At 47.7% G+C, this 27827-nt stretch overlaps 1 protein-coding gene across 4 annotated transcripts in view; it reads right to left on the bottom strand.

Moving 5' to 3' along the window:
- ADCY3 (adenylate cyclase 3) overlaps positions 1-27827 on the bottom strand; it is a 91202-nt gene that overhangs the window by 36494 nt on the left and 26881 nt on the right. For all 4 annotated transcript variants that reach the window (XM_053201156.1, XM_027033319.2, XM_027033321.2 and 1 more), the window contains exon 3: positions 7808-7957. In XM_053201156.1, the coding sequence (XP_053057131.1) occupies positions 7808-7957 (150 nt within the window). The remainder of the gene's footprint in view (positions 1-7807; positions 7958-27827) is intronic.

The following is a 27827-nucleotide window of genomic DNA, read 5'->3' as shown; positions in this document are numbered from 1 at the left end:
TGAACCAAAAGAGTCAACAGCAGGAAAGGGCTCACAGACCACCACGACCGCCGTGGGGCCCCTCCCCTGCCACTGGGGTTTGTCAACAGGCATTTCTGGAGGAGTTGCAGGTTCCACGTCAAAGAAGCCTTTTCTCAATAAACAAGGAAACTTTAACCGTCTAAGTGCGCTCCCATTCACGGTCGGGAGGAGTGCCAATTGTTAGAACCTCTATATGAGATGATTTGGTAATATTTCTCAACATTAAAAATGTGCCAGGGCGCCTGGGTGGTTCAGTTGGTTAAGCATCTGACTCTTGATTTCGGCTCAGGTCATGATCTCACGGTTGGTGAGATCGAGCCCCGCAACGGGGGGGGCCCGCCTGGGATTCTGTCTCTCCTTCTTTTTCTGCCCCCGCCTCAAATAAATAAACTTTAAAAAAATAAAATCACTAAAAAATAAAATAAAAACGTACGTGCCTCGTTTCTCAAAAAATTAGAACTCTACGTAGAACTACCATATGACCCAGCAACTCTACCTCAGGGTATATGCCCCCAAGAACTGAGAGCAGAGACTCAAACAGGTACCCGCACAGCCATGTTCACAGCAGCTGAAAGGTAGAAACAACCCAGTATCCCTCCACAAATGAACGGATAAACAAATGGGGTATACACATGCAACGGAGTATTATTCAACCTTGAAAAGGAAGGAAATCCTGACAGGGGCTGCAACACGGATGAGCCCCGAAGACACCATGCAGAGTGCAACAAGCCGGTCCCAGAAGGACAAATAGTGTCCGATTCCACTTTTGTGAGGTGCCTGGAAAAGGTACATTCATAGACATAGAAAGCAGAATGGCGGTAGCCAGGACCGGGGGAAAGGAGGTGGGAGAGCTCATGTCTAATGGCCACGGAGTTTCGGTTTGAGATGATGAAAAAGTTCTAGAAGCGAATAGTGGTGACAGTTGCACAACACTGTGGGGGTACTTGGTGCCACTCAACTGTACAGTTAGGAGCCCAATTAAAGAAATGTCACATCCCTATAATGGAATACAATGCAGTCACTAACAAGGATGAGGCAGTGCCACGTGGACCTAGAACCCTCTCGAAGCCAGCAGGTGAAAGATCAAGTACGGAAGAGGGGATATACTGTTTGCGTGGGTGTGAAAAGTCTGTGTCCCAGATCCAGATTTGGAAAGAACTGGAATCCTGCAAGGGCACACGAGACATGACGGTGGCTGTCTGAGGGATGGGGAAGAGGACGGCTGTGTGTGAGAAGCTTACCTTCCACGGTATAACCTTTTTCACACCTTCATGATTTTATACTATGTACATTTCTAGCTACTTAAAAATCAACATAAAGAAGTATAAAATAACATCCAACCTTTGCTTCTTGCTATTTTTAAAAAATGTTTATTTTTGAGAGAGAAAGCCAGTGCAAGCAGGGGAGGGGCAGAGGTGGGGGGCGGGGGGGGGGGGGGAACAGAGGATCTGTGCCGACAGCAGCGAGCCCAAAGCGGGGCTCGAACTTATGAACCACGAGATCATGACCTGAGCCGAAGTTGGACGCCCAACCGACTGAGCCCCCTAGGCACCCCTCTTTCTTGCTATTACAGAGGAGCTTACACCAGACCGACACTTAAGCCACGAACAACTACAGAAGCTGGATAAGACAGCTATCTGAAGCCTATGGGAAACAACCAAGGTGGCTAGGATGGGAGGGGACAAGGTCTCTGAGGGCAGGGAAACACACTTGAGTGAGCCCAACACACTCTGTCACTTTTGCCCTTGAGGTCAGGGTTCAGAGGATGGACAGAGAGCAATGGCTTCAGCTTTCAAGGGGGTGGAGAAGCAAGGATGGGTGAGCAAGCATTCCAAGGCAGAGCAGCGGGGTGAGGTCCTGGAGACAAGAGAGCCTTTCTCTACACAAATCCTGCAAGGCGTCTGCCCACCGCCAAGCGACATGGGGTGAGAGACCAAGAACCCAAGTGGAAAGTGAGAGCTGAGAGGCTAACACTGAAGGGTAGTTTGGCTGTCTTATTGTGGCCGGGAGTCCAGGGTCCTTCAAGGGGAGGACCAGCCTTTGAGTTAAGACCCTTGAAGGACTATTTCCTAAGAGTAGGCACAACAGAAACCAGCTCTCGGACTAAACCCCGGCCCCAAATCTTCTAGACCCCACATTGGATCAAGGTGAGGTGCAAGAAAAGTCAGTCCTCTCTGGAGAGACACATCCTTCAGAGCTGCTACTATTTTCCATACATGATATTCAGCATTTAATTTATCCAGCATTTTTTATTTAAAAAAAATTTTTTTTTCAACGTTTATTTATTTTTGGGACAGAGAGAGACAGAGCATGAACGGGGGAGGGGCAGAGAGAGAGGGAGACACAGAATCAGAAACAGACTCTAGGCTCTGAGCCATCAGCCCAGAGCCCGACGCGGGGCTCGAACTCCCGGACCGCGAGATCGTGACCTGGCTGAAGTCGGACGCTTAACTGACTGCGCCACCCAGGCGCCCCATATCCAGCATTTTTTAAAAAAGGCCAGGATGCGGGTGGCTCAGTCAGGTAAGCATCCGACTCATGGTTTTGGCTCAGATCATGATCTCACAGTTTCATGAGTTCGAGCCCCATATGGGGCTCCACGCTGACAGTGTGGAGCCTGCTTGGGATTCTCTCTCTCTTCCTTTCTCTCTGCCCCTCCCCAACCCGTGCTCTGTCTTTCTCAAACTTAAAAAAAAAATTTTTTTAATTAAAAAAAAAATGTTAAAGGCCATGATGCCATGAGATGGGACCAAAAATCAACAGGGAAAAGCAGACACGTCAGTATTTCAGATGTTGCCGTTGTCCAAAAGTTTAAAATTTTTACTATGTTCCAAAGAATAGATGACAAAATGGAGAACTTCACCAGAGAAGTGGAATGTGTCTTTTACTTAAGTCAAATGGAAATTCTAGAGATGAAAAAAATGCAATATTGAAATTAAGGATGCAACAGAGGAGCTCAAGCACTGAGCAAAGGATTAGTAACCTGGAAGTCACATCGGTATAAATATTCAGTCTGAAGCAAAGGAAAAAAAAAAGGAAGATTCAGAAAAAAACACAGAGATTTCTGGAACATGGTAATGTCTAACAAGGACATCTAGAGTCCTGGAAGGAAAGGAAAGAACGGGGCAAAGAGATACTGGCTGAACATCTCAAAACTGATGAAAGACATCAAGCCATCAATTCAAGAAGCTCCTCAAATACCACGCGGGGTAACTGCAAAGAAAACCGCCAGGCGCGTCACCATGAAACTGCTGGACACCAGAGACAGACTGTAAGAGCAACCGGAGGAAAAAAATACAAAAACTACGTATTACTTTAAAAGGAGCAAGAGTGTGTCAGCCAGCCAGCCGGCATTTCAACAAAAATAGCAGAAGCCACAGGATAATGGAATGACGCCTTCAAAGGGCTCTGAGTCCAGCGCTGTCGACCTAGAATTCTACCTCTGACAGCAAGTGACTTCCAAAACCGAAAGCAAACTGAACACATTTCCAGGCAATTAGAAATGCAGAGACTTCCCTAACAGACCTTCGTGAAGAGTGACACTAAGGGGAATTCTTCAAGAGGATGGAAGAGCTGGACTGACAGGGCAGAGCTTGCTTGGGATTCTCTCTCTCTCTCTCTGCCCGCCCCCCCCATCTCTCTCTCTCTCAAAATAAATAAATAAACTTTAAAAAAGGGGGGGGGCGCCTGGGTGGCTCAGCTGGTTTAGTATCTGACTTCAGGCTCAGGTCATGATCTCGCAGTTCAAGAGTTCGAGCCCCGCATCGGGCTCTGCGCTGACAGCTCAGAGCCTGGAACTTGCTTCAGATTCTGTGTCTCCCTCTCTCTGTGCCTCCCCCGCTCATGCTCTGTCTCTCTCAAAAATAAATACACATTAAAAAAAAATAATAAAAATAAATAAAAAATGGATAAAACTTGCAATAGCCAGAAAGTCTGGGGGGAAGGGGAATTAAATGTTGGGAGGCCCTTACACTGTGCCCAAAAAGGTAAAAATTTGGGGTAGATGCAAATGCATCATGATGGACATGTATCAGCATTACTTCATTGTTGGAAGATATTTTGATGCATTTTTGTAAAAATCCATGTTGTCTTTAAGTACATCAAAATCAATCAAAAATGAGAGGTCAAAAATCAAGTTCCGACGGATTTCAAAGGACTGAGATTACACAGAGTATGTTCTCTGACTGCAGCAAAGTAAACTGAAATCAATAATAAAAAGAGGGCCTTAAAAATTCCCTGTATGCTTGCAAACTAATTGATGTACCCTCAAACAGCCTGGGGATCAAAGATATCTCAGTGGAAATTAGAAAGTATTTTGAACTAAATGACAACAGAAATAGGACATATCAAAATCTGTAGAAGGAAGCAAAAGCACATAACGCAGGACATCCGAGCACCAGGAGCGTGTTTTAGAAAAGAAAAATGCTAAAATTAGTTAAATTCCATCTCAAGAAGGTAAAAAAGGACATGATGTCAACGTCAAAGAAAGTAGAAGAGAATCAAAGTCAAAAACATAATGCATTACTGAAGTGCACAAAGAAAGCAACAAAAAGGTGGTTCACTGAAAAGGCTCAAACATTAATAAACCTCAGCAAGACAGATTAAGGACAAATAAAAAAAAGAGAAGGCCCAAACTAGCAATATCAGTAATGAAAAGGGAATATCGCTATAAAACCCACGGAAAGACAAAAATCCCACGTCAAAAATGGGACATATTCATATGAAGTTGGTTAAGTTCCTGAAAAAACAAAAACACGTTATAACTTATACAAAAAACCTCGTACCTTTGAGGGAGACTGAATCTCATAAAGAAAACTCCTGAGCCACAAGGCTTCACTAATGAGTCATTTTTTTTTATTTGAGAGAGCACGCCAGAGCAAGAGAGTGTGCATGAGAGCTGGGGAGGGGGCAGAGGGAGAAGGAGAGGGAGGGAGGGAGGGAGGGAGGGAGGAAGAGAAAAAGAGAGAGAGAGAGAGAGAGAGAGAGAGAGAGAGAGAGAGAGGGAATCCCAAGCAGGCTCTGTGCTGTTAGCATGTAGCCTGATGCGGGGCTTGATGTGGGGCTCGATCCCACGACCCTGGGATCATGACCTGAGCAGAAATCAAGAGCTGAATGCTCAACCGAGCCACCCCGGCGCCCCAAGAGTCCTACTCCTGCAAAGAACCCATATCTTCTTCAAACTCTCCCAGGTTAGAAAGAGGAAACACTTATTTCCTAAACCCAGCACAACCATGACGTCCAAACCTGCCAAGGACACAGAAAGGAAGTAAAATTGCAAACAGATCTCATGCACACGGTCACAAGAGTCCTAAGGAAAACATGGGCAAACTGCAACACCCAGTTTTGGGGCGGGGGTGTGTGTGCAGAATTCCACCCCTCCTGATGGTAACAGTGCTTTTCTCATTCCCAAAGGGATAGACGCAGATTATCTGATTTTCACCAAAGGTTTTATTCTCACGTACACTTTACACATAGGGAAACTGAGGCCCAAAGAGGCGAAGGAGCTGGCCCAAGGTCACACTCAGGCTAGAGCTGGGCAAGACCAATTCATTCCACTCGATAGATACTTACAGGCACCTGCTGTGTCCCAGTTAAGCCTGGGGGTGTGCATCTGTGCCTCTCCACCCTGTGCGCCTCCCTTCGGCCTCCCTGGACCCCTCTCTCCTGGAGCCAGTGTCTGCTTTGCTACTGCTCACAACACAGCAGAGGAGCAGCGTGGCCCGGAGAGGCTGCCAGCGCCCCCTGGCTGCTACGAGGCGCTCGGGAGTCCCGGAGCAGGTAGGAATGGCCCTCTTTGTTAGGCTCCCAACCCTGCCCCTGCCCAGCGGGGCCATTAGAAAATGCCCATGTACTCCACGGCCTGTGCACTGCAGCCTGACCGTCCCCATTTCCAAGATCTACAGGTTACAAAGCACTTCTGCTTGTATTTCTGCCTTCAGGGAAACCTAAAGACAAGCATCAATACTCCTGCTCTGGAGTCTCAACACCCCCACTTTGCAGATGAGGAAAACAAGGCTCTAAGAGGGGGATAACTTGTCCATATTATCTATGCAGAGAATATCAGATCCAGGTGAGACACAGGACCTTCCTCTACTGCACCGGGACACCCCCCACCAAGCACTGTTTGATGTGACTGAGGATGTCCTGGATTATACCAACTATATGTCCTGAGACAGACAAGACTGACGGGTGTGCTGAAGGCTGCACAAATACTCTAGAAAAAGAACTCCTGACCTAGATAAGCGATGACACAAGCTTTTTTTTTTTTTTTTTTTTTTTTAATGTAGAGAATCCAGAGGGATGCCTCCACGGTATGAGAGAGGAGATACAGAAAGAACCCAGCCAGCATGTAAAACAGAAACTGAAGAACGCCTTTCAAGACACTCTAAAGCCAGTAAAGGACGGGATTCTTTACATACATTCAAGCAGAAACAGCTCGTGGGTAACCACAGGCTATAGGGGTGGGGACAAGGAGGCAAATTCAATGACCTGCTAAGCTTGGCCCCTTGTGGCAACAGAGGCTGGGGAGATTCCTCTTCTGAAACCTGTCTTCTGAAGGAGTGGAGTCTGAGGCCCAGCTCAGAAGCTTCTAGATCTCCTTGGTAAACAGAGAAAACACATCCCCAGGAGAGAGGAAGTGAGGACTCATCAGCAAATGACTCAGTGTGTGCCTTCGAAGAGCATCATCTAGAAAAGGGGAGGCCCGCCAAGGAGGCCCCCAGGCAAAGGCTCCAGAGAGGCCCCCGAAACTCTGGCCCTGTCCACCTGAGTGGAAAACAGCCGTTTCAGTGAATCCAGAGCCAAGAGCACCACCTGAACACAAAATGACATGGTTCCCAGAACAGGGAATCCTCTATTTTCAAACTAGTGAGTTTGTTTGTTAGCAGGAAATAAACCTATGGATAACAGGAAGTTGGTGGATGTAATTTCTGCAGACCTTCAAAAGGCATCGGAGATGAATCCAGACCAGAAACTATTTAAAAGACTGAATCACACGAGAACTGGGTGGTTCTGTGGTGGATCAGGCTGGAGTAAAGCCAGTAAACAAAGAGCGGGGGCAGCAGGCACTTCTCTCAAAGGAAAAATGTAAACAGTGGGGTCCCCAGGGTTTGGACTGGTTTTACTTCTTCATCGAGGACTCAGAAGGAGAAGGAAGTAGGAGACGCACAGAGCGTGAAGGAAACTTAGCGCCCTGGGTGGAGGCGAGCAGGTTGATGGGCCTCACCCAGAAGGCCCCCCTGCTATGGGCTGGGCCCACCCCGCTGCAGAGAACACGGCTCGGAGTGCACAGCAGGGACACATGGCGAATCTGCCATAGAACCGGAAAGGGTGGTAGAGGAGGACTGACCTGAAGTGATGCCCATGGGGGGAAAAGCACTTAGAATAAACCCAGAGAACTTTTTCACCTGAGAGAGAGGAACACAAGGAGTCGTTGGTGACTGCTTGGGCCAATGTAGCTCTTTAAAAAGTTTTAAATTATAGGGGGGAAAAAAACAGGAGGAGGGGAGGAGTAGGTCAAGCACAGAGGAGGAGAGAGGACAGGGCTTCCAGCAAGGCAAGCTCTCCGAAGTCAGAAGGAGCCCTGTGACGGTCAGAGGCCCAGGAGGCAGCCAACACCTGGCCCTGGCAGGTGATCCCCGAGCCCCGGGGAGCCCTGGGGGCGGGGGAGAGGGGGGGCTGCACTGTCCCAGGCCCACCCCCTCCCAATCGGCCCCTCTCTGGCCCTGGTCGCTGGCCCCGGGCTCCAGGCCTGCACGGCCGCATGGCCACCCCGCGAGGACCTCACCTGCTGCTGGCTCTGCTCCTCGAGGTTCATTTTCACCTCCAGCGACTGGCGGGCCTCCAGGAAGGCCTTGCGGTGCTTGCGGTCCGCCATGTAGTAGGACATGACGCCCACCATGATGGCGCACAGGTAGAGGCAGACGTTGGCCAGGATCTGTGCCCCGAGGAGAGAAAAGGACAATGGTGAAGGCACATGCTCAGGAGAGAGGATGGAGAAGGGGGGGTGGGTGGTAACGAAAATCAAACCCCTAGTTGTCCAGTGTCCAGGGAGGGCCCCGGCGAGCCTCTGACCCTGATGGGACGTTTAGGGCCCTGGAACAGACCCTGCCCCGCTTACCATAGGCGGGTGAGGCCCCGGCCTGGAAGGCTGGTTATGGGGCTGTTTGCCTCTCCTGCTCACAGCGCAGCTAAATTGGCCGATCCCGTGCACCTGTGTGGCCTGACGGTCCCTCTGCTCCCCAATTCATTCATTCTCTCATTTGTTCAACCACCGCTTACTGAGGACTCACTTATTAGGCGCCCTTAGGTGCTGTGCTGATTAGCTGGGAGGAGAGTGTACAAAACCCCGATCTACTAGCTGGGGGTGTATAATCCTAAAAGCTGCAGGTTGCACTGAAGGTCACAGATGTGAAGCCGTGTTGGGCCAACTCCCAGCCCTCACGCTACCTTCCACGTGACGCTGCAGGTATACAGGTGTCTGGCATTCACGGGCATCCTCCCAGCCAACCCCACCTGCCAGCAGATGAGGGGTGGCCGGTACCAGTACCGAGGTCCCATGAGGAAGTTACGGGAAAGGGACAGGGCAGCTGTGCGACGGATGTCTGTCCTGCAAGCTCGGTACATCGATACAAAGGCCTTCTTGGGCACTGAGTCTGTTCCTCCATCCTTGGCACCCTCCAGGCTCCCCTAGGTGTCTGTGGTCCCCAGCCCGTTTCCACAGGCTGCTGGGATTGCAGACTCAACCGCCTCCTGCTGCAGGTAACCTTGGATATGGACCTGAACGTTCAAACCACATCTCATTTCCTGGTGCTCATTTCCCGGGCCCCAGTCTTTGACCCTGACTGGGCCCCATCTGGGGCTGCACCAGGTTCTAGCTCCTCCTGCTTCTCCAAAGCCACCTGCCAGGAGCCAGCTCCAACAAGGTCTGGCCCTGCCCATGCCCTGAGGCTCACACCCTCCCTACCTGGGTTCCCTGAGGTCCCGCCTGAGGAAGGCAGACCCCTCCTCTGAAGGGCGTGGTTTCTCAGGCAGAAGTCTAGCTGAGATGTGGGTAGGGAGGCAGAAGTTCTTCATTTCTGGCCCCAGGGGGAGAAAGTGTTCTTTTAGTGAAGGATAATGGATTCTGGGTAGGTGAAAAATGCAGGGAAGTCAATTTTAGATTTTTAAAGAAGATGGCTTAATAGACGATGAGAGGTTAATTCTGACATTAATTTTCTGGAGACTCTTGGTTATGCCATATTCCCCTCTGTTTTTGTGTTTTATCAGGGCTGATCAGTGCTAACCCTGAGGACCCACCACCCCCGGCAGAAAGTTCCTGCAGGCCTGGGCACTCATCACAGGCCCACTGAATAATGAGTTAGTACATGCGACGTGTCTTGAGACTGGTCATAAAGTCACCAGACGCAGACCTCACAAGCTCCTTAAACTGCTGGTTCCAGCAACTAACAACTCATTGTGTTCTTGGGGCTGGGCAGCCCCATCACTATACCATTCATGGGGCAAGTGGGCAATTTCAAAAATCCTAAGGGATATCTCTTGAACTTTTGCTTGGACATGATAGGCCATTCCCACCTGAGCACTATCAATATGGCCTCAGGACACTTATTAAATACCTGATAACCCAAAGAGCTGCCAATTTACATTAAGTGAGTCAAAGCAAATCACAAAGATCACGCTGCGTCTCCAAGCCGGTCTGGCCTGAGGTCCAAGAATGTCTACCAGCCCAAAGGTCACCTTCCTTTAGGGGCTGTATAGCCTTAGAATCTGCCCAGTCCCAAATTCATGGCACAGGAAGCTAGTCAACAAGGTCAGGCTGTACCTCAGGCATCTCACCGAGTGGGGGCACTTTGCCAAAACCCACACAGGGTCCAGATACAGCAGTCACCAGGGCTGAGGGTCTCTAGGTCCTAGAGGTCAAGGGAGTAGCTGCACGCAGACGAGCCACAAGTCTGGGCCCCATACCTACCGGTGTCAACTCTGAACCAGAGGCTCCAGACCCATCTCTGGCCCTGGCCACCACCTGGGCTGTCACACTGAGCCATGGACAGAGCTCTACACCTAGGGGTCTCTTGCCCCCCAACAGGTCCTGCTGTCCACCTCACGGGGTGGATAGAGCAGACTCCATAAAGTGTAAGCACTGAGCCGGTGTCAGTAATAACTGTTTTACTCCCCATCGGGGTCCCTCCTTAAGTAAACCACCTGCTCTGTAGACAGAGAGCAACTATAACAGGAAAGCTTTAAACCAACTCCCACCAAAGGTTATTATCCAAAGAGTATAACAGGGGTGCCTGGGTGGCTCAGTCGGTTAAGCGTCTGACTCTCGATTTTGGCTTAGGTCACGATCTCTTGGTTCGGGAGTTTGAGCCCTGCGTTGGACTCTGTGCTGACAGTGTGGAGCCTGCTTTGCATTCTCTCTGTCCCTCCCCTGCTCCCTCTCCCTCTCAAAACAAACAAACAAACAAACAAAGAGTATAACAGGATTCAGGTTTGGTTCACAATGGAAACCATCTCTACGGGACAGCACTCCCTTCAGCCTATTTTAAAATAAGACCCACGTTTGCATTCCCCTTGGCAGGTGCAGAAAACAAACTTAGGAGGAGCCCTGGACTGTTGCCCTGCCCCTCGCCGGATGGGGAACCTGCTACGTCAAGAAACTTCCCTGAGCCCCCACTTCAGCACCTATGAGCTGAGGGGCCGCCTACCTCATCTCGGAAGTCCCTGCAGTCCTGACCCCGGCTGGCCCTCATCAGACCTCACTTCTGAGGGCAAAGGTGGGCCTGGAAATGACCTGCTTGGAAAGGCTGGAGGGAAGGCAAGGCGGGTCGGTTCCCAGGGTGGCCAGAGGGTCATACCGCTTCCTGTCCCCTGCCCACCCCTTCTTGACCTGCACTCTCAGCTCATCTGTGAGGGGATGTGGAGGCAAATGGCCATGTCCAGGCCACACGCCGGAGAGTCCTGTGGGTCCCGCACGTCCCCCCCGTGCCAGGGAATTCTCTCCCTGCATCGCAGTGAGCTTATTCCTTCCTAGAGGATTCTCCCAGGAGCCCCAGGCTGTGCTTCTCAGAGCTCCCCCAATTCTCTAAACTTACCTCAACGAAAGGGTCCTCAGGGTTGCTGTGGATCCCGTGCTCCCCAGAGCCACCTGAGGTAGTGCAACCACGTCACAACTTGCCCCTCACCCCGACCCCTTCAGAGGGGTCCAGTATGGTCTTCCCCCTACTTGCCCTTCCCCTTCTGGGGAGCAGATGAGCAGGCCAGAAGCCATCACAAACCTGACCTCCCAGCCTCATGGTCTCCCCGGGACGCAGCCCTCTAATATCCCAGCTGCTGCACCCCAACCCTCTCCCACGCCACCTCAGCCCAAGAACAGAGGAACGAAGCTCGGTCACTTTGCTGGGCGGGGTACAGGCCAGGACAGTAGTGGGGATGGTCCCGGAAACATCCAGGAGATGAGGCTGCGCAAAGATGCAGACAGAGGTCGGGTGGGTGGGGATCACATCCGATCAGGGAGGTGACGCACGGCTTCAGGAAGACGCGGGCTCTACAGAGATGGGGTCTCAGAAACAAAGACTGCCTCGGATACCACACTCAGCGACCAAGCATGGCAGGAAGGCTTCTCCTCTCATCATCGTCAATGACTGCCTGAGGGAGCTCAGTGCCAGGGGTTTGCAGACATGACACCTGACCCTGTGAACAGACAGGGAGGTTCCCAGCTCAGGCAGTTCCGAAGGCCAAGCAGGAGCCCTGATGCAGCCTCCTGGCTCTTTCGGGGTGGCCCAGGAGGGGGTGGGGGCAGCTTGTCACACTGGACTCAACACACATTTCCGTCTCGGGGGGGATTCCCCCGCACAAGCCTGAGAAGCTCTGCTCTGGGGTGCCACGGAGGTCACCTCTTCTTACCCCAGGGAACCCCTTTCCCCAGTGAAAGAGACTGGGCAGCAATCTCATTGCAAAAGAACTGTTATTTTTTCTTAAACACAAGATTTTTAAACTAACGAGGAGAATGAACGAATCTCCCAAGTGGGTAAACATTCAGACTCAACAGCTTCATCTAACCCAGGACAGCCGGATGAAATGTTTGTAATACCCCAGCTCAGAAATGCAGCCGTGAGAAAATTCCTTTACGAAGTCCTTCCTCTTGGAATTTGATGAATCACAATATCCTGCACATTTCTGCCAGTCCACAGGGACTTGGGGCTGCTCTAAGCAGGGCTTTAAAAGAGAAGTCATCCCCCTGGAGGCAGGCTGGTGCCTCAACTGCCGAGGCTGACCCCTCCCCATAGGCTCATTCCAGCCTGGAGATTCCAGAATACTCCAGAACTGGGGAGAAGAAACCCAGGGAGAGAAGGCTGCTCTGGGAGCCAACATCCTTGTGAGCTGCCCTTGGAGACCTCATGATGCTCTGCTGTCAGGGGAAGACCATACTGGAGCCTCTGTTCATTAAAACTAACTTAGATGTTTTGGGGAAAAAAAAAAAAATTCCACGGAGCCGTAAAGCAGGAAGGAACAGGGCAGAAGTTATCTCTGCAGGCAACCAACCTCCCCAGCCCAAGGAAGACAGGCCGAAGCCTGGGGTGGCCACCACTCAGTGCCTGTGGGCCCCACTCTGGAGCCGTGCTCCCTGCAGACTGGAGGGGACCTTCCTCATCAGTCAGGTCCCTGCTGACATGTCCCCTCCTCACAGAGGCCTGCCCTGACCTCCCCCCACCCCCCCCCCAACACGCTCTCTCTTTTCCTGTTTAAGACCCTGCAGAGAAGTATCTGCATTTTTTATTCGTCCTTTTATTTGTCCGTTTACTCTGTTTACTTCACTAGAAAGCAAGCTCCAAGGGGACGGGGCTTTGGTTCTGTTTCCCTGCGGATTCCCCAGTGCCTAGGACCGGGTCTGGCACACGGGAAGCCGCCAATGCCTACTGGAAGAACGAGTGGCAGAAAGAGGCTGGGCCGTGCAGTCACGCAGACCTCGCCTACCACCAGCAGGCTGTGTGGCCTGGAGCAAGTCACTTTCCCTTTCTGAGATGTGACTTCTTCATCCTCGCAGGAACCCCGAAGGCTGGGCCAGTAAGATCAAAAGAGAGGTTATATGCGACACGCCCGGGACAGGGCTTGGCACAAAATATGTTCTTAGTGACTTTCTATTCCTCCGGAGGGGAGAAGGGAAATTCGTGCCTAACAATAAGACTAATGGAGTTTCATCACACCTCCATATTCACAATCCTACTGGCCACAACAAGCAAAGTTCTTATTCTCATTTTACGGAAGACACTTGAAGCCCCCAGAAATGAGGCTGTGAGCCTGTGGTCTCCTGGCAGTGCTGACGCTGGAGCTCAGATCTCCTTACTCTTTTTTCCCCGCTACAAGCAGAGTTTGAGTTTTAAGGCATTAATTAAACATCTGCTCTGACCCACGGGACTGCGTATCAGAAGCCAGCCTGGCCTCGGGGTGGGTCCACCGCGGCTCTCATGCCCAGCTAGCAAGACGCCAGCCAAGCATGATGCCAGGGCTTTCCCTATGTCACTCAGCCGAGTTGTGACGAGGGTCAGTGGAGGCTGAAGTCCCAGGCACTGGGGGCCCGTGGGGAGCACAGAACCCAGGAAGGACCTGTGGCATCTATACAGGTAGGGAGGTCTGCAGACAGCGGAGGGGGTAGATGCTCTCGTGCTGGCCCACAGCAAACTCCAGCATCGCTGTGCCAGGAGATGTCTGGGGTCTCCAAGAAATATAACCCTACCCAGCACAATTCAAGGTTTGAGCCTTGGGGTACCGCTGAAGGGTCCTTCCAAGCTTGTCCGGTTTCTACCACGTGCCTCAAAACAAAAGGACCTCTAGAAACTTCCAATTTGTTTCATAGCTTGGGCGAGTCTCTGCTAACAGATACGCAATGTCCACCTTCTTCCAAAACAAAGACGACTTCCAGAATAGGCATCTAGCCAATGTGACATGTTACACAAGGCCCCTCATGATCTGCCAGGTAATCCCCAAACAGAATCAATCAATCAATCATTCATTCATTCATTCAAAGACTTAGTGAATGTCCACCCTGTGGCAGGTAGGTATTTGGCAGGTAGCAATGAATATGGCAGAAAAAGTTCCTGCTGTCAGGAGCTGATGTTTTGCTAACAGTAGATAAAAAAGAAGCATGATTCGATAATAAAAGTATCAGAGCCCAGCAGAGAATAAAAATGATAAAGTAACAGGTAGCTGCTTTAGACTAGAAGGTGAAGGAGATTGTTGGCCCCAATTCGTCACTCCCCCGTACAAGTATCACAGAGCCACACACTTGTCATAGCCTCACGGAGAAGGTTCCCTCCCGCTGACTCTGACCACGGGATCTGCTCTGGTCAAATGGATGTCAGCACATAGGACACGAGCAAATGTTTGTAATTTGCCTGCACTTCCTTCTGGGCTTCCACCGTTGCCATGAGAACAATATGCACCAAGAACCTCACTGGTACAGCGCATGAGGGACCTGTGGAGCCAAGCAAAACTCAAGCTCCAGCCTGGAGCAAAACCCAGCTGAACCCAGCCCAGGTCAGGCCCCAGCCTAGCCATGGATGTACGAGTGAGAAACGTGTGCTTGCGAGCCACTGACTTTCGGGTTGTTACACTGCATTAAGTGACAAGAGCCAGTTAATGCAGGTTGGTTAGGACAGGTGTTCCCGAAGTGGTGGCATCTGTCTTTAATTTACACCCAAGTTAGTTGGCATATAGTGCAATAATGATTTCAGGAGTAGATTCCAGTGATTCATCCCCTACGTATAACACCCAGTTCTCATCCCAGCAAGTGTCCTCCTTAATGCCCCTTCCCCATTTAGCGCATCTTCCCACCCACAGCCCCTCCGGCAACCCTCAGTTTGTTCTCTGTGTTTAAGAGTCTCTTCTGTTTTGTCCCCCTCCCTGTTTTTATATTTGTTTTGCTTCCCTTCCCTTATGTTCATCTGTTTTTTATCTTAAATTCCACAAATGAGGGAAGTTATATGATATTTGTCTTTCTCTAATTTTGCTTAGCATAATACCCTCTAGTTCCATCCACATTGTTGCAAATGGCAAGATTTCATTCTTTTTGATTGCCGAGTAATACTCCATTATACACACACACACACACACACACACACACACACACACACACACACACCACATCTTCTTTATCCATTCATATGTCAGTGGACATTTGGACTCTTTCCACACTTTGCCTACTGTTGATATCGCTGCTATAAACATTGGGGTGCACATGCCCCTTTGAAACAGCATACCTGCATCCCTTGGATAAATACCTAGTGGTGCAATTGCTGGGTCGTAGGGTAGTTCTATTTTTAACTTTTTGAGGAACCTCCATACTGTTTTCCAGAGTATTGCACAAGTTTGCATTCCCACCAGCAGTGCAAAAGAGACCCTCTTTCTCCACATCCTCGCCAACATCTGTTGTTGCCTGAGTTGTTAATTTTAGCCATTCTGACAGGTGTGAGGTGGTATCTCACTGTGGTTTTGATTTGTATTTCCCTAATGATGAGTGACGTTGAGCATTTTTTCATGTCGGTTAGCCATCTAGATGTCTTCTTTGGAAAAGTGTCTATTCATGTCTCTTACCCATTTTTTCACTGGATTATTTGTTTTTTGGGTGTTGAGTTTGACAAGTTCTTTATGGATTTTGGATATTAACACTTTATCTGATATGTCATTTGCAAATATCTCCTCCCATTCCATTGGTTGCCTTTTAGTTTTGCTGATTTTTTCCTTTGCTGTGCAGAAGCTTTTTATTTTGATGAGGTCCCAATAGTTCATTTTTGCTTTTGTTTCCCTTGCCTCTGGAGATGTGTTGAGTAAGAAGTTGCTGTGGTCAAGATCAAAGAGGTTTTTTGCCTGCTTTCTCCTCTAGGATTTTGATGGCTTCCTGTGTCACATTTAGATCTTTCACGCATTTTGAGCTTATTTTTGTGTATGGTATAATAAAGTGATCCAGGTTCATTTTTCTGCATATCACTGTCCAGTTTTCTGAACACCATTTGCTGAAGAGACTGTCTGTATTCCATTGGATGTTCTTTCCTGCTTTGTCAAAGATTAGTTGGCCATACGTCTGTGGGTCCATTTCTGGGTTCTCTATTCTGTTCCATTGATCTGAGTGTCTGTTTTTGTGCCAGTACCATACTGTCTTGACGATTACAGCTTTGTAACACATCTTAAGGTCCAGGATTGTGATGCCTCCAGCCTTGGTTTTCTTTTTCAGGATTGCTTTGGCTATTCGGGGTCTTTTCTGGTCCCATACAAATTTTAGGATTGTTTGGTCTAGTTCTGTGAAGAATGCTGGTGTTATTTTGATAGGGATTTCATTGAATATCTAGATTGCTTTGGGTAGTATCAACATTTTAACAATATTTTTCTTCCAATCCATAAGCATGGAATATTTTTCCATTTTTTTGTGTCTTCTTCAATTTCTTTCATAAGCTTACTATAGTTTTCAGTGTATAGATTTTTCACTTCTTTGGTTAGGTTTATTCCTAGGTATTTTATGGGTTTTGATACAATTGTAAATAGGATTGATTCCTTGATTTCTCTGTTGCTTCACTACTGGTGTATAGAAATGGAACTGATTTGTGTACATAGACTTTATACCCTGTGACTTTGCTGAATTCATGGATCAGTTCTAGTAGTTTTTTGGTGGAATCTTTTGGGTTTTCCATATAGAGTATCATGTCGTCTGTGAAGAGTGAAAGTTTGACTTCCTCCTTGCCACTTTGGATGCCTTTTATTCCTTTGTGTTGTCTGATTGCTGAGGCTAGGACTTCCAACGCTATGTTAAATAACAATGGCAAGCATAGACATCCCTGTCATGTTCCTAACCTTAGGGGGAAAGCTCTCAGTTTTTCCCCATTGAGGATGATATTAGCAGTGGCTCTTTCCTATATGACTTTTATGATTGAGGTATGATCATTTTATCCATTTCTTGAGGGTTTTTATCAAGAAAGCATGCTGTATTTTGTCAAAAGCTTTCTCTGCATCTATTGAGAGGATCATGTGGTTCTTGTCCTTTCTTTTATTGACGTATCACACTGATTGTTTTGCAAATATTGAACCAGCCCTGCATTCTAGGTATAAATCCCACTTGGTCGTGGTGAATAATTCTTTTAATGTATTGTTGGATATGGTTGGCTAGTATCTTGTTGAGGATTTTTGCATCCATGCTCATCAGGGAAATTGGTCTGTACTTCTCCTTTTTAGTGGGGTCTTTGTCTGGTTTTGGAATCAAGGTAATGCTGGCTTCATAGAATGAGTTTGGAAGGTTTTCTTCCATTTCCATTTTTTGGAACAGCTTCAAAAGAATAGGCGTTAACACTTCTTTAAATATTTGGTAGAATTCCCCTGGAAAGCCATCCAGACCTGGACTCTTGTTTTTTGGGAGATTTCTGATTACTAATTCGATTTCTTTATTGGTTATGGGTCTGTTCAAATTTTCTATTTCCTCTCATTTCAGTTTTGGTAGTTTATATATTTCTAGGAATTTGTCCATTTCTTCCATATTGCCCAATTTATTGGTGTATAATTGCTCATCATATTCTATTATTGTTTGTATTTCTGCAGTGTTGGTTGTGATCTCTCCTCTTTCATTCTTGATTTTATTTATTTGGGTCCTTTTTTTCTTTTTGATCAAACGGGCTAGGGGTTTATCAATTTTGTTAGTTCTTTCAAAGAACCAGCTCCTAGTTTCATTGATCTTTTCTACTGCTTTATTTATTTCAATAGCATTGATTTCTGCTTTAATCTTTATTGTTTCCCATCTTCTGCTGGTTTGGGGTTTTATTTGCTGTTATTTTCCCAGCTCTTTAGGTGTAGGGTGTATCTGAGACCTTTCTTCCTTCTTTAGGAAGATATACTTCCCTCTCATGACCACCTTTGTTGCATCCCAGAGGTTTTGGCATTATCATCTTCATTGACTTCCATGTACTTTTTAATTTCCTATTTAACTTCTTGGTTAGCCCATTAATTCTTTAGGAGGATGTTCTTTAGTCTTCAAGTATCTATCTTTCCCAATTTTTTCTTGTGGTTAATTTCGAGTTTCATAGCATTGTGGTTTGAAAATATGCACAGTATGATGTCGATCTTTTCATACTTGTTGAGGGCTAATTTGTGTCCCAGTATGTGATCTACTCTGGAGAATGTTCCATGTGCACTCAGGAGGAATGTGTATTCTGCTGCTTTAGGATGAAATGTTCTGAATATATCTGTTAAGTCCATCCAGTCCAGTGTGCCATTCAAAGTCATTGTTTCCTTGCTGACTTTCTGTTCAGATGATCTGTCCATTGCTGTAAGTGGGGTGTTGAAGTCCCCTACTATTATGGTATTATTATCAGTGAGTTTCTGTATGTTTGTGACTAATTGATCTATATATTTCGGTTCTTCCACACTGGGGGCATAAATGTTTACAATTGTTAGGTCATCTGGGTGGATAAACCCCTTAACTATGATATAATGCCCTTCTTCATCTCTTGTTACAGTCTTTATTGTAAAACCTATATTGTCTGCTGTAAGTATGGCTACTCTAGCTTTCTTTTGGTGATCATTAGCATGACAGATGTTCTCCATTCCCTTACTTTCAATCTGAAGGTGACTTTAGGTCTAAAATGGGTCACTTGTAAACAGCACAAAGATGAGTCTTGTTTTCTTATCCATTCTTTTTATATGTCTTTTGACTGGAACATGTAGTCCATTGACATTTAGAGTGAATACTGAAAGATATGAATTTATTGCCATTGTGTTGCCTGTAGAGTTGGAGTTTCTGGTGGTGTTCTCTGGTCCTTTCTAGTCTTTGTTGCTTTTGGTCTTTTTTGTTTTGTCTTTTCTACCCTCAGGAGCCCCCTTAAAATTTCTTGCAGGGCTGGTTTAGTGGTCATGCACTCCTTTAGTTTTTGTTTGGGAAATTCTCTCTCTCCTTCCAGTTTGAATGACAACCTTGCTGGATAAAGAATTCTTGGGCGCATATTTTTCCAATTCAGCACACTGAATATATCCTGCCACTCCTTTCTGGTCTGCCAAGTTTCTGTGGGCAGGTCTGCTGTGAACCTGATCTATCTTCCCTTATAGATTAAGACTTTTTTTCCCTTGCTGCTTTCATGATTCTTTCCTTGTCTGTGTATTTTGTGAATTTGACTATGAAAGGCCTTGTTGATGGTCAGTCTTTGTTAAATCTAATGGGAGTTCTCTGTGTTTCCTGGATTTTGATGTCTATATCTTTCCCCAGGTTAGGAAAGTTTTCCACTATGATTTGCTCACATAAACCTTCTACCCCTTTTTCTCACTCTTCATCTTCTGGGACCCCTATTATTCAGATTTTATTCCTTTTTAATGAGTCACTGTGTCCTCTAATTCTTATATCATACTCTTTTGCCTTAGCTTCCCTCTTTTTTTCCTGCTTCATTATTCTCCATAAGTTTGTCCTCTATATCACTGATTCACTGCTCTGCTTCATCCATCCTTGCCACCATGGCATCCATTCAAGATTGCATCTCAGTTATAGCATTTTTCATTTCATCCTGACTAAATTTTACCTTCTTTTATCTCCACAGAAAGGGATTCTATGCTTTTTTCAACCCCAGCTAGCATTCTTATTATCATGATTCTAAATTCTGGTTCAGGCATCTTGCTTGTACCTGCATTAATTCCCTGGCTGTCATTTCTTCCTATTCTTTCTTTTGGGGTGAATTCCTTTGTTTCATCATTTTGAAGGAAGAAAAAGAATAAAATAAAATTAAATTAAATTAAAAAATTAAAAACAACACAAAAAGGCTGTCATCAAAGGATGCTAGATCCTAGGTGTGTTTTGGTCTGATTGTCGAAACAGCTTGATAGAATAAAGGAAAAAGGGAAAGAAAAGAAAGGAAACAAGGAAAAAACAAGGAAGATGTTTGAAAAAATTTTTAAATGAATACAATAAAATAGAATAAGATGAAATCATGAAAGTAAAATAGAATAAAAACTTGCAAAAAATAAATATTGTAGAAAAAAATCTTTTTTATAAGAACGGAAAATAAAAATAAGTTTTTTCTCTTTCTGTATTCAAGAACAAGAAAAAAAGTGAACAGATGGACCAGCGAACAGAATGAAATATGATTGAAATTACATCCAGTTTCCCCTAGAATTCAAACTATGAAGACTTTATAGTCTGTAAACTAAGCAGGTGGAGAGATTTATGATGTTCCTCTACAGCATGCTTGGCACAGTTGGATGGGGGGCTTCGTGAAACAGCTCCGTTCTCCACTAGATGGAGCTTAGTTTACTGGGGTGGATCATTGTAGCACATATATGCATGTATGTGCATGCACAGGAGAGGTGAAACTGGTGTAACCCAGCTACCCAATCTCTAATATCAGAACTCTTTGCTCTGACTGGCAATCAAGCACCCCTCTTTTGTCTCTGGCTTCAGTCCACTCCCGGCTTCTACACTGTCCATGACCATGCCGTCAGGCTGCCAGGCAGCACCTCCGTCCCAAGTTTCATCTCAGATGGGGCTGTGTTTCCAAACCCCTCACTTCTGAGGGCCCTGTGGCTTTGACCTGCTCAGACCCTCTGGGCGAAGGTCTCCCCGAGCAATGGCTAGGTGCCAGCCTGCTCCCAAGAACGTTCATGCAACTGCACTGCTGCAGATGCCCAGAGACTGAGACCGGGTTCCAGCCCACCCCAGAAAAAGTTCGCATGATCATGTAGCAGCAGCATTTCAGGGATTACGGTAAATCACAACACACATCTGGTGCCAGGCTTCACCGCCCCTTAACATCCTTGTTCCAACACCAGCAAATGTGGCTGTTCTCTGGGGTCCACTGGGACCTCTGCCTGTGGGGAGGCTGTACAGCCTCTACCAAATGTCCTCTCAGCTGGGGAACTGCCTCTCCCCATGTGGCCCAAGGACCCCACTTTCTGCTCCTGGGGATTTGCCCTTCCCACCAGAGCTCTGCCAGGTATCAAGCTGAGGAGTTTCAGACTCTGTGCTCCCCTGTTCATAGTCTTATGGTATCCAAACCCTCTCCTTTCTCCTTTCTCACTTTCTTGTTAAGTCCTTTATGGGTGTTTCCACTTTCTCTTTCTCTCCAGCTGTTTTCAGGGGGAAGTGCTTTTCCTGTGCTTCCCCCACCCCCATCTCCAACCTCTCTCCACAAGCAAAAACAGCTCCCTACCCTCTGCGGGTTCTCTCTCCCCCAGTTCACCTCTTCATGCCATATATTTGCCGAGTTCTGTGGTTCAAGTTATGCAGATTGCTGTGTTAATCCTGAGATCAATTTTCTAGGTGTGCAGGATGGTTTGGTGTTGATCTAGCTGCATTTCAGAGATGAGAGATGCAAAAAACTTCCATGCTGCTCTGCCATCTTGGCCCCCCCTCCCTGAAGTGGTGGCATTTAAACAGAGATATGAATGACAAAAAAGACATAGCCATGGGAAAACTATTAACCAAGACCATCCTGGATGGATAATATATTGCAAAGGCCCTGGGACACATGCCTCTTTTCCATGGACACCCCCACCATACCCTCTGATACTTCTGAGTGTCTCTCTCCCAAACTAAAACACAGGAAGTCCCCAAGGTCAGGGTGTCTCACTCACATTTTCAGCCTCTGGGGCTGATACACTGGCTGACATAGAGCACAGCTAGCTGCATGAATAGCTCCAGAAGGCAGGCCAGAGAATAGTTCATTCTTCACAGAGGTGTTCCCCTTGATAAGAGAGCCAAAATCAAGCTAGAGAAAGGCTAGAAGCAGTGGTTTTCAAGTGGTGGTGGTGGTGGTGGTATGTGTGTGTGTGTGTGTGTGTGTGTGTGTTGGGGGGGGTGATCCGACCCTGCTGGGGGCTATATGGCCATATGTCTGGGGACATTTTTGATTTTTTGGTTGTGGTGAGTAGGCGGGAGAGTGCTCCTGGCATCTACTGAGTGGAGACCATGGCTGCTGCTGAATACCCTCCAGTGCACAAAGCAGGCCTCACAGTAAATAATGACCTAGCCCCAAATGTCAACAGACCCGAGCTCAAGAAACCTTGGCTAGTACAATGCAGTCTTCCTTTTGGATCCCTGAGCATTCATGTGAAATTTCCTAAGCTTTAATTACTGAACAATAATGAACTCTGAGGACAAAGATATGAGCAAGCAGATTTTTATGTCAATCATAGGCCTTGGGGCTAAGAGGAAAATGCCACTAACACGCGCTGAACATAAGGACACGATGTCTTGATAAATGCTCCTATGATGCAAAGCCAGCTCACATCACTGAGGGAGAGACGATTAAGACCATAGAAGGCCATCCGGTCTGTCTCCCTGTGGGAGGAGATGCAGGAATGAACACCCAACATTTAATATTTTATAATGACCCAGGGATTATTCACTTCAAATCTGAGGAGTAGGATGGGAGAGTCAGTGAACCCCCAAAATTAGGGGCAAATTGTGTTTTGCCCTTTTCTAGGGGAGCAAATCCATTGCTCTAATCGTATTCTCAAAAGGGCCTGTTAGCCCAGATGATTAAGAATCAAAGAACTAATCAAAAGTTCCCCCTCTCCCCTGGTGGCTTCACTTTAGAAACAGAAAACATGTGGTCACACTATTCTGTGTCTTCTCTTAGTCACCTTGGTCTTTTTTCTCTGGGCCAAATAATTCTAATTTTGCTTAAAGGACTCTATTTTAAAATGTTTAATCATACTTGGCTTCCAGATCCTTTAAAAAAAAAAAAACTCAACCCCACTGACATCTTGGTAAGTGGCAGGGCTCCATCCTGGGTCCTGAACAGTAAAAAAACGATCTCAAGAGCAGAGATAAAGAAGCTACTGGAAAAAGAGGAAGCACAGATTGATCCTGATGGAGAAAAGGGTAGGTCAGCAAAGACCCCCAAGAGGGAGTAAAACTTGAGCTGGCCCACTCAGTTGTGGTCCTACACACACACTCACAACACCAAGCTTGTGCAGACATTTTAGTATATGGATTCTGGATGGTAAAGGAAATTTAAGCCAATCTCTGATTACCAAAGTAAAAAAAAAAAAAAAAAAGAAGCGGTGTCTGGGTGGCTCAGTTGGTCGGGCATCGGTCTTTGGCTCAGGTCGTGATCTCCTGGTTCGTGGGTTCGAGCCCCATGTTGGGTTCTGTGCTGACAGCTAAGTCTAGAGCCTGCTTTGGATTTTGTGTCTCCCTCTCTCTCTGCCCCACCCCCCACTCATGCTCTCAAAAATAAACATTAAAAAATTAATTAAAAAAAAGAAAAGAAAAGAAAAGAAAAGAAAAAGAAAAGGGGCACCTGGGTGGCTCAGTCGGTTGAGCGTCTGAATTTGGCTCAGGTCATGATCTCATGGTCTGTGAGTTCAAGCCCCACATCAGGCTCTGCGCTGGCAGCTCAGAGCCTGGAGCCGGCTTCAGATTCTGTGTCTACCTCTCTCTCTGCCCCTCCCAGACTCACGCTCTCTCTTAAAAATAAATAAACATTAAAAAAAAGTTGAAAAAGAAAAAGAAAAATTAGCTACACACTTACGGGAGTAATCAGAATGACAACACAGTCCTATGCTGCCTGCTCAGGTCCTGTTAACCTCTGAGCAATACCAGTTGCATTTAATGTACAGATCCTGACTTTACTCAAGAGCAAATGTACCAGCCCAGAGGAAGAGGAGCACATAATCTGAAGACAGAAGATTCTTAGAGTTCCAGAAATATAATCATCACATAAACCTAGCATGAGGAAATGTGGAGGGAGATCACCAATCACACAAAAACATCAAAGCCCCTCTGTACGTACCCACAGACCAGAGCAAGCTCTTAGGATTCCAGAGTTCCCTACCTCTCAATTCAGAATGACTCCAGTCTTGAGAGTGAAACTTTTGGCAGACTCTCAAGCTGCAGAAACCAGCCAGTGCTCCTCCTCTTTGGGGACTCCCTCCCGTTTCTTCTCTCCCACTGTGCTTCTTAGGCATTACCCGGTGGTCTGTCTTCCCTACAGCCCCTCAGAGCCTGTCCAAGGACATCTGGAATGGTATTTTTAGTCCTTGGTTTCAACTCAACCCTTCGGGACTTACTCCTTAGTTGCTATTTCTCTAGGTCAGTGCTTCTGAGCCAAGTGCGCTGGGATCCCCAGGGGAACAGGTGAAGAAGGGAGATTCCTGGGTCCCACCTGCCTACTGAGGCCCACGGATCTGCAGTTCACACTCTCTTCTACGAGTTACTGTTCTAGGTGGTGTAATAAGCATTAAAGCAAAGCCAAGATCCTCTCACTTCCCTGGCTCTGGAAACCAAACTCTAGACACACAGGACTGCTTCATGTCATCTCCCTGTGCCTGTCACCTGCTTCTCTTCTGTCCACTGATTTGCTTTCCTTTTCTAATATTCACCCCTCACCCCAAGTGGCCACACCTCCTCCCCGTCTGACCAGCATCTCTTCGTTATAGTCAAAGCCACACCCACAGAGATGTTTTCCATCTATTAATGTGGTTTCATTGGTCCTGCCTTGAGTCTAGTCTCCTAGTCCTCAATTCGGATTTTAAGTCATTTTCCAAATTTCCTTCTTATGGTCCCTTTTTCTGATTGCCCTTCTCCAGTCTCCCAAAAGAGCTAGCACATATTAAGAAAAAGACTGGCCTGTGAGGACGCTGCCAGGCCGTGGGCCAGGTCGCTCAAGGAGGTCTTAATCACACGGCATATTCAAATTCCAAACTTTAAATTCAAAGGCCTGGCAAACTATCACATCTCCTAAATTTCTGTTCTTCTACCTCAACTGTCTTGGATTAGCACCACCTGGGGGTGCTCTCCGCATCCTTACCAGGGGTTCCCACCCCAGGCTTCACCTTAGAATCACCTGAGAGCTATACCCAGGCAGCACCCCAAAACAATGGAACCAGAGGCCCAGATATTGACATTGTTTAAAAGCCCCCAGGTGACACTCAGGTGCAGCCAGAGGTGCGACACAACACTTCGAGTGAGTGGGAATACCCAAGCCTGCCATGGTCTTCCCCACCCAGACTCATCTGAAGGTCCATTTCTGCCAGCTTAGGGATGGGACCACAGCTCACCGACCGTGCACTCCAGATAACTAGAATCCAGCGCTGAACGTTGTGCACACCCAGTAAACCTTTGCTGAACGCCTGAACGAGCACTAGCCCTGTCGGGCTGGTGGTCATTTTTGTGCCTCTAGTGGGTCATTCGTCCCGTGGGTCATTCGTCCCATCTGGTCTCCTTCCTTGTCACTCCTCTGGCCACTTCCTGGCCAAAGCCTTACCTCCCATAGGACTAGACACAGACTTCTCCCTGGGCCCTCTCTGATCCTGCCGACCCATCCCCTGGTATCACATTAATCTTCCAAAACTGTCTTTTCACAAGCCCTACCTCCTGCTCGAAACACATCAATAGCTTCCAATCGTCTAAAAGGTAAAAATTCAAAGTCTTGTGTGTGGGGAGTGGTTGCTGTGGATTTAGGACAACTTCTGTTTTCCTTTTTGCTTTATAACCCCTCTGTTGTGAATCTCTTTGTGAGAAGAAAATAAAGACAATGAGCACTATTTGAAAGTTCCTATTCTTCTACTCACTTGGAATACCCGGCCCACCAGCAGACTTGGGGACCCTTTGGGACAGAGACTCAGCTTCCTGGAAATGCCCTCCTCGCATGGAGAAGGCCCTCAATAAATGCCCCGTGGAGAGCAGCTCCACCACAGAGCCTCTGTATCTGGTCCAGGGGTCCACTGAGCAGCTCCTCTCTGTGCACCTGTTTCTACGGGACACACTTCTCCACCCACGTCTTTCAAAGGATCAGCCAGGAAGATGTATCTTCCTCAAGTCCTCAAACAAGACCTGGGCCCAGAACCAATGACTTCACCCTCTGCCCTCCTGCTCTGCTTTGTGAAATGCAGGAATTGGGAACCATAGGGTCACCGCCACCAGGAAGGACGGGAGAAGATGCCTTGCTTGCCCCAAGATCACTGTGCAGCATGCTGCCAGGCTAGTTGTTTGTCCCTCATCATTCAGTGCCAACATTTACAAAGGATGCATTCTCCTTATAAACTGGAACTGGTTCAGGCTGTCCGCACAGAATCACCATCTCACTCAGATGAGCCTTTCCTAAGGGAAGATCCTGAGTGGTTCTCTACCAGCTGATGCACATGGCACAGCCACCCCATCACCAGGGCTCTGCTGGATCATTGCTGTTGGCATGAAGGGCCTATCAGCATCAGCCTGACAATCCCTTACAGATGATGCCACACGACTCACTTGATGGGCTAATCTCCTTTGCAACCACCTAGTTTCCTTCCTCTTGCCCTCAAATGCTTTTTCCACCTGTGAGAGCCAACCGTCCATCCTCTCCCTCAAAGACTGGCCTCCACCACCCAGCCAGCTGGGATTTTCTCATCCTGGGAACACACATTTTCCAGGCTTCCAAACGAGTTCTAAAGCCAGCCCTTGGCTTCCTGAGAGGTTCTTGACTTTTAAAGTCTTTCCATTGGTTTTTGCCTAATTTTCCCATCTATCGTCCTTATGCTTTTGACACACAAATGACCTGATCAGGACCCTCTCTGCCCAAGTGTGGGACTTAAGCCCATCGTCGCCATTGCCAGCTCTGCCCACAGTGGCTACTGCACCTCTCCCAGCTCACAGCCTGGGCACCATGCTCCCAAGGCATCCTCCTGTGGGTCCCTGATGACCATCTGTCCCAACACACACACATACACACACACTCTTCCCTCCCTTGGTGAAATACAGCTTGGGGCCAGGAACACAGCAGTTAGACCCCGAGCTTGAATCCTGCCTCTACCACTGTTGGCTGTGGCCTTTGCAAGTCACTTCTGCTCTAAGCCTGCTCCCTTTTCTGTGAAACCAGGATAAAACGGTCCTGCCTTGGTGTGGGGGCGGAATGTGGTAAGACGATGGGGGTGAAGCGCCCTGCTTCATACCCTACTGGACACAGTAAGGCTCAATAAATATTAGCTATTATAATCAGACATATTATAAATTCCCAACATTGCCACTGAACTTCATTCCCAGTTTTCCAGCTTTCCTAGCCTCCTTTAATGTCTTTTCATCGCCCGGCAAGGTAGGAGTATCAATGGTTCCCAAACCTGTCTGCACTTGTATTCTCAGGCTCCACCCTCAGGGACTCTGCTTTAGTATATCTGGTGTAGGACCGGGAATCTGTATTCTGAATAAAGCCCTCCTCCCCTCCTCCCCTCCTCTATTCTGAATAAAGCCCTCCTCCCCTCCTCTATTCTGAATAAAGCCCTCCTCCCCTCCTCCCCTCCTTTATTCTGAATAAAGCCCTCCTCCCCACTGAACGGGATCCTGGCGTAGCCCGTTCTACCTGGGAACCACGAGATTCAAGTATAATCTTACTGCCACATTTTATTATTTAAATGCAACTTCATGGTCCTTAGCCTCATCCTGTAAGGTTCACCCTGATGCCTACTCAAGCTGTCCCCCCCATACAGCTTTCAGCGTCTTCCTGCTGCTGTGACCCTCCCCCATTGCCTGTCAGCTCTCCCCACATCGCTATGTGCTGGCGGTGTGCTCCAGCTAGACCCCAAGACCCTGCTGCTCACTCCCTCTCCTGCCCCCTTACCCACTCCAACTGGGAAGACCTTCTAGCAGTGCCAGCAGCTACTGGAACCACCTGCCCGAACTGCCCTTCCAAGTACCTCGCCAGCCCACGGTGCTGCCTGTTGTCCGGGGACACCAAAGAACCTGTCATGAGTCAGCAAGCCCTTCCCCTGCCCCTACAATAGGGGGCAGTGTGCTGCCATGGCATAAGCAGTGGCTTCGGAGCCAGACAAGCTCCTATTCTATCGTTTTGTTGCAGGTCCCATAAAACCTC

Source organism: Acinonyx jubatus, chromosome A3, assembly GCF_027475565.1.
Source record: "Acinonyx jubatus isolate Ajub_Pintada_27869175 chromosome A3, VMU_Ajub_asm_v1.0, whole genome shotgun sequence".
In the NCBI taxonomy this organism is placed as follows: domain Eukaryota; kingdom Metazoa; phylum Chordata; class Mammalia; order Carnivora; family Felidae; genus Acinonyx; species Acinonyx jubatus.
This window is presented reverse-complemented; position numbering and strand designations above follow the sequence as displayed.